At 39.9% G+C, this 11,345-nt stretch overlaps 1 protein-coding gene across 1 annotated transcript; it reads right to left on the bottom strand.

Moving 5' to 3' along the window:
- Positions 1-3,110: 3,110 nt before the first annotated feature.
- On the bottom strand, positions 3,111-8,845 carry LOC101360048 (protein FAM69A-like). The gene is given in 4 exon segments (XM_023728564.1): positions 3,111-3,902; positions 3,905-3,959; positions 4,125-4,234; positions 8,591-8,845. Coding segments are annotated over 4 exon segments (1,212 nt in total).
- Between the last annotated feature and the right edge of the window lie 2,500 nt (positions 8,846-11,345).

Here is an 11,345-nt window from a genome sequence, read left to right as displayed (position 1 = left end):
ACTTCGGTACATGTTAGGAATAGCAAACATTGGTTTCCAAATATATGTCGCCTGGATCCTGAAATGATACTTTAAGGAAGATATCATTGTTTTTTCTTTTCCTACAAAAGAGAAAAGGGGCCCACAGAAGATAGTGGACTTGCCTAAGGTCAGGCAGTGAGTAAGTAGCAGAGTCTGACTTTAGTCTGATGCTAAGCCTTATGAATTTCATGCTCTTTTGCAGCTGCCACTCTTTGCAACCAGCACTGGAAAAGGAGGAGTAAAGTGGCCACAGTTTTCAAAATGTATTGATTTATTTTTGGAGTGGTTGAAATAGATGAACATTGGCCCTAACAAGTGGACATAGGGACCTAAAAATTTATGACATTGAATCCTTTATTACTGTAATTTAACTCGAGTGAAAGTTAAATACTGCAAATATCAGAATTAATTTTGGTTTCAGGGATTTTTGAAACCATCCAGTGAGAGTCAAACTTTTTTTTTTTTAAACCTAGGGATCCCTTTTCCTTTTCCAAATGGAATGTTACACAACACTTCAAAATATAGGGGAGCACCAAACATAGTTTGTGGGATCAGTGAAGATTTCCCTGAAAGTCTGGTTGAGTTGAGATCTGCAGGAAGAGGAGAAATTAACTAGGTTGATTGAGGTTAGAGTGGAGGGTGTTGATTGTTACAGAGGGACAATGGCCTTGAGATCGTAGGGAGCTTGGATGTTGGAGGTGTGGACAGAGGCCTGGTGCAGAAAGTGTAGAGCAGGGTAAGGCTGGTGAGTCAGTGTTAGACCATGAGCGGAGGGTCCTGTAGGCTGTCATGGATTGAATTGTGTCCCCCAAAATATCAATTTGGCTAGGCCATGATTCCCGGTATTGTGTGATTGTCTACCATTTTGTCATCTGATGTGATTTTCCTATGTGTTGTAAATGCTACCTCTATGATGTTAATGAGGTGGGATAGGCAGCAGTTATGTTAATGAGGCAGGACTCAGTCTGCAAGATTGGATTCTGTCTTGAGCCAGTCTCTTTTGAGATACAAAAGAGAGAAGCAGAAGCGAGCAGAGAGACATGGGGACCTCATTCCACCAAGAAACAGGAGCCAGGAGAATAGCGTGTCCTTTGGACCCATGGTCCCTGCGCTGAGAAGCTCCTCGACCAGGGGAAGATTGATGATAAGGACCTCCCTCCAGAGCCAACAGAGAAAGCCTTCCCCTGGAGCTGACGCCCTGAATTTGGACTTGTAGCCTCCTAGACTGTGAGAGAATAAATTTCTCTTTGTTAAAGCCATCCACTTGTGGTATTTCTGTCATAGCAGCACTAGATAACTAAGACAGCCCATGTTAAGGAATGTAGTCATTATTCTAAGTGTAATGGGAAGCTGTTAGGGTTTTAAGCAGGGTTTGAGCTGTTCCTGAAGGGCTCACTTTGCTACCTGTCAGTCCATTTGAGGTGCTTCCCTTCTGGTGCCACAGACACTGTTTGTCCCATGAGCAGTAGTAATGATTCCTTAATGGCAAGCAGCCAAGTCACCAGCAATTCCCAGTATGTCAGGGTCCCGTGATGGGCCTGCAAGGACAGTAACATTGAAGAGCAGCAAAGAAAAAAATTGCTCTTTGCCCTTAGCGAACTAAGCTGAAAGGAACAATAAAGGAATATAGTCAACCATTACTACTCTGAGGCTAATGACCCCAAAGCTCTTGGCTTCTCAGTCTAGCTTTTTTCTCTTCCCTCCTGGCATTTCATTACTTGGGAGCACCTGTTCCAGGAAGTGGAAAAAGAAAGGAGTTCAGACTCAATGTGGGTATTATCTTTACTTTTTAATAATCCTGGTTAAAATGCTTATAAGAACAGAGGTTGAAATTGTCCAGAGAGTTTTTTTTTTTTTTTGATTCTTCCATCCATTTATTGTAACCAGATGATGAGTGGGAAGAAAAAGTACCTTCAGAGTATATAATGTTAAACAACTGGTGTTAATACCTGGCTTTAATTTTTCTTTACAGAAAGCTGTCCAATGTCCAGTGAGGGACACATAGCTTTAACACATTCACTTTAACCATGTGAAACCTTTGAACAGAAACTGCTGGGTCTTTTCTCCAAAAGGTGTTTGATTTTTGTGGAGACATTGGAAGCTGCATGCCAGATCTGAGTATACATATAAAAATACAAGAGTGAGAAGCAAATGTTAACCTTTTTATATCAAGTTCACATGGAAAAAATGTTCATTGAATTTACATGCCTCTTAAATAGCTCTCTGGCCATTAAGAAATACTGTTTGGAAATGGAAAATATTTATTAAAATAAATTTTGTGATTATTTCATAGAAATCTGACTTCCCCCATGGTTCAAATTCAGGATATGTGGGTCTGGATTGGGTCTATGCCCTTAAGTTTTGAAGGGCTTAGTTGGCTGGTTGGTACTTGTACTAAGATGGGCCCTGTGAATTTCTTTAGAATGACATGAAAGCTTACCCAGTTTTGGCCATAAAATTGGCATTGACATATTGCCAAGTAGAATACTCACTCCCCTAAAAGATTTTGAATTACAAGAGGCTCTGTTAAAGAGCCACTTAAGGAAACATCCTGAAACCCCAGATAACTGATGTCTAAATGAGTTAAAAATGTGTAAGTCTAATACAACAAACCATGCTATTAACCCAACATCAGTTTAAAAAAGGTAATTTACCTGCTTTGCAGTCTTAATTTCTGTTAATGTGCAAACTTTACCATGCTAAGACATTAGTAAATTTATGTATAAATTCTGTTTTTTAAACAGCAGCTTCACTGCAAACAGTGTTTCCATCAATGGTATTTTGGCTAACAATTATAAATCTACAAAATACTCAAACTGTTGATGTTTATGGAATGAGGATTTTTTCACAGCATTTTTTTTTTTTTTTAGTTACACAGTGAATGCACTGAGAAATGTAACAGCATCTTTAAAAAAAAGGGCAGGAATGAAATCCTTTGGACCTGTTGATCCTACACCTGCCAATGAGTAATCATATTTTAACTTCATGGCTTCGCTAAGCCCAGAGGAGAGGAGTTTCGTGTAACTGGCAGGGAACTCTGAATCAGAAGCCGTTCTAAAAAATGCTCGAAGTTTTTTTTTAGAAGTTTCTTATGATGGTAACAATATCCAACTGAAATAAGAGTCATTTGTATAGGAAATTTTCTTCCACAGTAATGTTTTTAGGTTATTTAGTATCAAAGAATGTTCCATTTCCATTTGACTTGCTGTGACTTTGAGAGCAATACAAGAATAAATCTGCTTTTCTGACTCTTCACAAATTTCACTTGGAGCACCATGAAGCAGGTAGTCTTTGAGTAGCTGACAGGCTTTTGCCAAGTTTGATTGTATCACTTCTGAAGTACACTTCATGGTACTCTGATCGCAGCTAGTTCTACAATCCGTGCTATAGACACAGTCCAGATCAGTCTCGCAGTGACAGTCCTTAATAAGTTCTTTCAGGTTTGCCTCTGGCACGATTTTTCTCATGTCCACCATTTTCAGGTCATACTTATTATATCCTAAGTTTTTGGCACTAGTATCACACATGAGGAAATTTCCATGTGGGCCGTGGAAAACTTCTTCCACAAATTCTAGAAGTCCTATGGCTATTTTAGCCTTTCTAGGCCATGACGGTGTGAACAACTGATCCATGCTTCTCCTGAATCCAGATGGAATAAAAAGTTCGATGACCCATGGAAGGCTTATTCCATAAAGAGAGGTATATTCAACGCTTTCCGTTACATAGAGATCACCACAGAATCCCATTAATTTGGGGGTATGTTCTTTATCTTGAAGTATTACCATGAGAAGAAACTCATTTAATTGAAGAAGTGCCCATGCTGACTTTGCTTCTCCCAAGGAAACCTGGCCATCTTTGTCTCCATCAGCCACTGCCAAGACACGAGATTAACCAGTTCAGAGAGGTTTCCTTGATCACCCATCTTAGCTTTAAAGAGACTGTAGACCATTTCTTTGAATGTCTGTACAGTAGTTCCCCTAGTTGGCTTATCAAATAGAACGATTTCTTTTCTTGGTTCCAATTCAGTTCCAAAATCAAGATGAGGTGCTTGTTCCATTTGACATTTCACAACACCTGGCAGATTATCCCAAATCCCTAAATACATCTGATTGTTGGGCTTGGTTGATAAGCCTTTTCCAAAGTAAAGAGTTTCTGTAACACAAAGGCTGTTGCATGCAGACCCATCGATAACTCCAGTTTTGTACTTGTCACACTTTTGAGGCTGAAGCAGCTCGGCTTCTTGTGTCCCTTGTCTCTTCAGCTTCTGCTTCCTGTGGCCTCTCATGCCCTCATCTGCCCTGCTGGGGCAAGTATTTCTAAAGCTCTGTAGCTCCACCAGTGTAAGTGCCCGGAGGCACCCCACTCCGCCAGGAAGCCTCCCACGAACAGGCACTCAGCTGTCTCGCTCTGTGGGTTGGCTCCAGTACCATCTTGCACTGGTCTCCTGGTTCTGCTGCTGTTGGTTGTCTGCTGCTGCCACTTCTCAGCTGCTGTAGGTTCTCTGCTGCTGCTGGTCCTCTGTCACTGCCGCACGTCTATCGGTTCACAGTTTTAAAACCACTTCCACATTTTAGGTATCTGTTAGAGCAGCACCCCACTGTCTCGGTACCAAACTCTGTCTTGGTTATCTAGTGCTGCTACAACAGAAATACCACAAGTGGATGGTTTTGAGGAAGAGAAGTTTATTTCCTCACAAAGTAGGCTAAAAGTCCAAATTCAGGGTGTTAGCTTCAGGGGAAGGCTTTTTCTCTCTGTTGGCCTTCTCATCAGTGTTCCCCCAGACTAGGAGCTTCTCTGCGCAGGGACCCCGGTCGAAAGGACGCGGTCTGCTCCTGGCATTGCTTTCTTGATGGTATGAGATCCCCCTCAGAGGGTATTTTTAAAAAAATATTCTTGTTAATGTCGTGCTTTTTCTTTAAACATAGCTTCAGAAAGAAAATTCATCATCTGATGAATAGTCCAGTTGTCATTTGCAGATGGGGAGTGAGGTTGGTGGTGGCAAGAGAAGGGTGGGCTGCGTCATGGATTCATGAGAAGGATATTGCTGTCCAGAGGGTTTTCTTCTAATTCTCCTGGAAATACATAGCTGTGTGATAATGGGTTAATCGGTGAGCTTCTATAAGACTGATTCCCTGTCTATAAAAAGAAAGAATTTGGATTAAGGCACTTTTCTAAGGTTTTATTCAGCTTTTCCCACTTGTTCTCTCCCCCACCCGAATGCTATATGGAAAATATTTATTTTTTAAATTAATCCACGTTCTTATGTTTTGTCTTGAGAATTTCACAGAACCCTTGAGAGAATATTATGTTTGTTGTTGAACTTGGGTTAGGGATCATTGATTTGCTTGTTTTATAGTCGGGGCATGATGGGGTGGAGTGCCTACAGAAATTTTACATAAGTTGATGACATTATAGTAAGGAGATAAAATATTATAGCTGTTTGTTCTTAATAGAGAATCTTTTTAAGACCTCTAAAATTGGGCAGAATGTATTGTATTCTCTGTGTTCCATTCCAAAGATTTCCTGCTTTTCTCCAGAATTCTGTGCTTCTTCATGGCTTCTTTTTCCCTTGATAGCATGACACATGAGTGATGACCTCAAAGAAACTTCTGGACTTTTTTCTTTTATTCTGTTGGCATTTAAGTACATGTAATAGCCTCACATTTTTCCTTTGAAGATTTCCTTGTAGTTTTAATACGGGTTCTGTATGGAGTTCATGTTCACATCCTTTAAAATGTTTTATTGAGAATCCATGTTCCTTCCTTCAACAGGGATCAGAAAATCCTTGTTTTAAGCTTAGACTTTGGTTTCATTCATTCCTGTAACTTTTATTTTGTTTCTACTTGACAAACGGTGCCACACGATTGAAACCTACTGCATGGCCAGTTCAGAAACTCCTGCAGCCAGGAAACTACATTGAAGCATTTTACTCCTAGCCAGCGGGAATTCTAATAGATTGGCCTGCTGGTTGCTGTCTTAGTTTTTTTGTTTTCTTGAGTATTCAACTGTTCTTGCCTCCTTAATTTACTAGTAGTTAATGTGCTGGTCTGTAGTACTATATAGAACAATAAAATAATAGCTGGTAAACTCTCCAAATTTTCCTAGCTCTTCCGGGATGGGTCTGCTTATCTGATGGTCTGCGCGTTTGATAGCCGTGGCCACTGTTTACTCTTGAGTGAAATAGAAAAGCACTAGGGAGAGTGTGTATGGAGCCTGTGCTACCCTTGTGACATTATCTAAGAGAAGTTGGTGGTTTGAGAAACCATAGCTCATGAGCGTGCAACTGAGTTTTGAACACAGTGCACAAAGGGCAGAGTACATATATGCAGCTTGATTTCAGCCACAGGCTTCATTGTGTGGAGTTCAGCCACCGAATCAGTTCATATGAGTATCACGTAACTCTTGGAACTTGAATACTTCCTACATTAACTCTAAGTTTCATCCTATTCCAACCTTTTGATGCTCTTAACAACCAAAAAACCTCACTGAAAAACCATTACTCTTAATTTGACGTAAGGTCCAATGCTTTACTCGCCATCTTTCTTACAAAAGTTAACTACAAGTTTGGTGTAAGAAATTTAAGATGGATAAGAAATGTCACACGAATTAATACAAATACATGTCAGCCTTTTGAATGTACACGAGCCTTTTACTCATTGGTTGAATACCAAGGTCAAGGCAAATGAAAATGGTCCTTGAAGCTCATCCATCTTTTGGACATTTGACACTTCATTGTACAAATGTGGACATTTATAATTTTGGCTCATGAAAGCTTTTTAAATGATTCGCTTTTTATTTGGAATTGTCAGCTCTTTTTTGAAGTCTTTAAAATTTTTTAGGTTAGATTAGAATAAAGTAAAGTATGCTGTACAAATAACTGGCAATACCTAGATTATTTCCTTTTTATAGGTTGCCAACAAATTTTATAAATTGAACCTTGGCAAATCATTATTTTAGGTTGTCTAACTTGTCAAGAAGTAGTTTCTGTTACAAGGAAGTAACGTTTTTCGTTTAGAGGATGAAACATTTTCCATGGCTATGAATCTGTTATTAGCTTCATTCAGCCAGCTGCCAGTGGAATCCAATTTCTAGAAGGCAGAACTGTGCCATTCTCTCTTGTTGTTCTTACACCTATCTCTTTAAATTTTGAGTCTTTCAGCCTCCAGGTATCCTTAGGGTCTTCCTCTATCAGGTTAAATGTGTGAATTACAGAGTAAAGAGTGAGCTGAAGATTTGTTCTATTTCCTGCTCTCAAATAATAATTTCTCATAGTTCTCTTTTTCCCTTTGGTGATCTGCTTTCAGAATCTTGGTCACTAAATGAGTTTATCAAAGGAGAAAAATGTACTTAGCTACTTAGAAATTGAAAAGATTTCAAAGTTGGAAATCATCTTGGATTAAAGTATCAGGTGAATGATGCCTTCCCTCAGTCCAGGTGATGTAATTTATTGGTTTTAATGAATGTTAGACAGAAGCAATTTAAAGATTTTTAAATACTCAGTGAGCATTTTTATGTCTTAACTGTGTATCTTATAGAGATAATTACCCTCCCCTACAGCATGGGTCTTTGTTTAAAATGTGGTGGAAAAATACTAGAAATTTTATTGAAATATAATTGTGTGAAGTTTTGAAAGAAAAATCTGGTGTATGTTGCTTTAAAAGCTTTTTACATCTGTATGTCTGCACAAACCTTTGTAGCCTTTTCACAGATGTAAGCATTTATGGGAAGAGTGTAGTGAACATTTTATACATAATTCTCTAAAACTTAAGTCTCATTCTACAAGCTATTGGAGTAGGAGTAGGCATTAAAATGTGGATTCATGCACAAGTAGGTGGTTTGTGTACTATAGCATGGATGTGGTGTTTCCTATTTTCTTTAGGAAAAATTTTCTGTTCCCCTGGGGAAATAAACTTCCCATGTATTTTTTTTAGTATTTTAAAACTTGGTTTCTTATTTTTTTAAGTAATCCATGCTACTGTTTATATGTAGAACCCAAGAAACATTTGTAGTTGAATCTTGTACATTAAAAAACTAGTTTCTTTCAGCAAATATTCAACAAGTACCTACTGTGTGCTTGATTTTTGTAGAATTCCTGGTTTGTGAACATAAACACTAGGTGTAGAACTAAATCCTCCTCTTTGGAAACACCCCCAGAGAATAGGAACTAAGGTGAAAATGTGATTTGGCATATATCGTGTCTTCTGGTCATTCCTATGTATTTCATTAGAAAAATATTCTTTAAAAATATTTTGGGTTAGGGAACCAACCACTCCTCTAACTTGTGAAAGTCTTAACAACAACAAAAAGATAACATTTTTGGATCCAGAATGTTATCACACAGCCACCTAATAAAAATAATGCTTCAGAGTGTGCAGCAGGGTAAAAGGGCACCACTGTTTCTTTGGTAGAGGGGAGGGTAGGAGCTGGGTAACAGCCCCCCCATCCCAAGATCGAATGCTTTGGAAACATGTTGCCATTAATATTTAAGACAGAAATCATTTTGAACTTTCTTCTCGCTTTTCCCCGTTCCTCTCAGCATTCGTGTTTTAGTTTGCTCCCAAATGCTCACAAGTCGGTGCCAGACGGAAATTTGCTGAGGCCGCTGCAGTCCCGCAGAGGCCACTGGGGGAGGGACGCGGGCGCGGGCGGAGCGGAACAGTCGCGCGCAGTCCTCCCTGGCCGCCAGGCCCCAGGTCCTCCGGTGCCTCCCGCCTGTCCGCCTGGCCTGGCCCGGGACTGTTCCCTGCACCCCACCCCGCAGCCCCTCGTTCACATATGCGGCCCCTCCCCCTCTCCCGAGCCTCTCAAGTGGCTTCGAGGCCATCTAGTCATACGCTGTCCATCAGATGTGTTTACTTTTTTCCTGACAGCCGACACATCTGGAGCACATATTCAGGTTATTCCAGTGCCACTAGACACATTCCACAAGATCATTTCAGCGGTTGTTATGGCGATCTTCCTCCCTCCAGTGATTTTCAAGTTGCATGACAGAAATAGCTGGAGCTAACCAGGGGGACAAAAGTCAACGGGATCAGGAAGGGCTTCTTTCACAGAATGAACTAATTAGTGACCCTGCTTTCTTCACAGGGCAATAAGCATATGGTTTAATAAAGTGAGTCTGTGACACTTTTTTTTCCCCTCTGTAGGCAAAACTGTCACTGGCTGAAAACTTTCCTGTTTTTACTGGTGGGACCATAGTCTGCTGTCTTTCAACAGAGTTTACTTCACAAGTAGAAAATGTTTGCTTCTGACACTTAAACTTCAGAACTTTTCCTTGGCTTCATACTACCTAACTCTACATCAGGTCCTTCAATTTAAAGAGACAGTCTTCATTTTCTATGACTTTCACTGGAGGGATTTATGCTTACTCAGGACTAAGCATTTTCAGCTAGGTTTTTATAAGTAGTGTGAACTGGTTTCCTGAAGTTCTCATAAAGACGACTTGCCATTCATTGGGGTTTTCCTGTCAAATATAGTCAAATCTATTCCTCACTGGATTAGTAACCAATTTTTTTGCAACTGTAATTTTGTTGGGCGCAAGTATAGAATATGTTAGTATTAAAAGGTTTGATTAAGCAAACTCCATTTTCATCATATGTTAAGTAACATGCAGAAGTTGGGTTATCATTCAAAAATTTTTTCTTAGGGTTTTTACATTTTGTGTAGGTTTTTGGACAACATCATAGTGTGACTATATCATTGTAGACATGGGAGTTGAGACCTGAGATCATTTTGTATTACGAAGTGGAAGTACTACTTGCAGTTCACAATAGGTATATAAGGTAGTGTTGTAAAGCACTGCCATTTTTGATTATTGGAAGAATACAGCATGCCTTAATGTGTTTTTGGATGAATGGACATATAATATGAATTCAGACTAAATACACATTGCCGTTAGTCATACTTTGAAATTTATAAATCACAGGGGACCATTTTCTTTCTTCTTTTGGCATTCCTGTACTGTAATTCGGTCTTTAAAAATACAGCCAACTGTATGTATTTCACACTTTTCCTCACATGTACCCCAAATACTCTTTACACACACATGTAAACCTCCTTTGCTTGTTCTTTCACCAAAGCTCTCACAAATTCCCTTCAAGTGCGCACACGCTATTTTTAAGCTTAGTTCCAAGGCACTAGAGTCACCATGAACAACAGAATTTATGTTTTTCCCTTTTAATTCAGTTACCCAGATGCTAATTGATGCCTCTGGATTCTGGGAATGTGACTATGGGTGACAATATATAGGGAAAGCAGAGCTAGATTCTTTGAAATACATTGTCTTAAATCTTTCTCACTGGTACTGGTGCCCCACCCCCGCCCCCTGCCTCAGCATTCCTTTTCCATGGGTTCTGCCAAGGCTGATCACTAGGCTGCTTTGGAGTACCTGCTCTCTAGAGGGCTTGGAGGACACTGAGAGGTCACTTAATTAGTTGTGAATTTAATTCAGGGAGACCTGCTTGTCACTGTCTTATTGTACTCTTGCTAGTTACACATTATTAACTCTGGTGCCTTTCAGGGCCTCAATTACTTGGGCAAGTATGTATCATGCAGGGACTGAGCTCAAGTTAGAATTCGGAGGGTTGTTATACAAATTATGTTTCCCTCTCCAGATGTAACTTTGCAGTAATTAAACCTAATGCAATTTAAGTGTTGTAGGCAGTGTTGTGGTAGCTATCTCCAAGTCTAATTGGTGATATCACTTAAATCATAGCACTTACTGCCAGTTATCTGGGAACTAGAATAAATAAAAAAAAGTCACATATTAACTCTTGGTTTTGCTATGTCAGGTAAAATGGATAGCTTGTCCCTTTATCAAAATCTGTCATCAAAATGGTATCATCTGTGGCATTTTCTTACCATTTGAGACAGTTTTTCCTAATTGAGATATGGCTACTCTGTCTCCAGCTCCTGTGTGTCTGTTTGTCATTCCGTGGTATCTTGCGTGTTGCTATGATGCTGGAAGCTATTTCACCCTTATTTCAAATACGAACAGGGCCACCCATGGCAGGTTTCAGAGGAACTTCAGACTAAAACAGACTAGGAAGAAAGGCCTGGATATCTGCTTCTGAAACTTAGCCAATGCAAACCTTAGGGATCACAATAGAATATTGTTTGATATAGTGCTGGAAGTATCCTAGGTTGGAAGGCACTCAAAATACACAGTGACTGCAACAGTGGACTCCAGGGTACCAGTGATCATGAAGATGGTGCAAGACCAGGCAGTATTTTACATGAGATCACCAAGAGTCAGAGCAGACCTGGCTGTGATCAACAACAACGTTTTCACCTACCTACCTGTCCTTCCTTCCCTCCCTCCCTCC

The sequence above is a fragment of the Trichechus manatus genome, unplaced genomic scaffold (assembly GCF_000243295.1).
Source record: "Trichechus manatus latirostris isolate Lorelei unplaced genomic scaffold, TriManLat1.0 scaffold00025, whole genome shotgun sequence".
Taxonomy (NCBI): Eukaryota; Metazoa; Chordata; class Mammalia; order Sirenia; family Trichechidae; genus Trichechus; species Trichechus manatus.
Note: the sequence above shows the minus strand (reverse complement) of the source record. Positions and strands in the feature narration are given on the sequence as shown.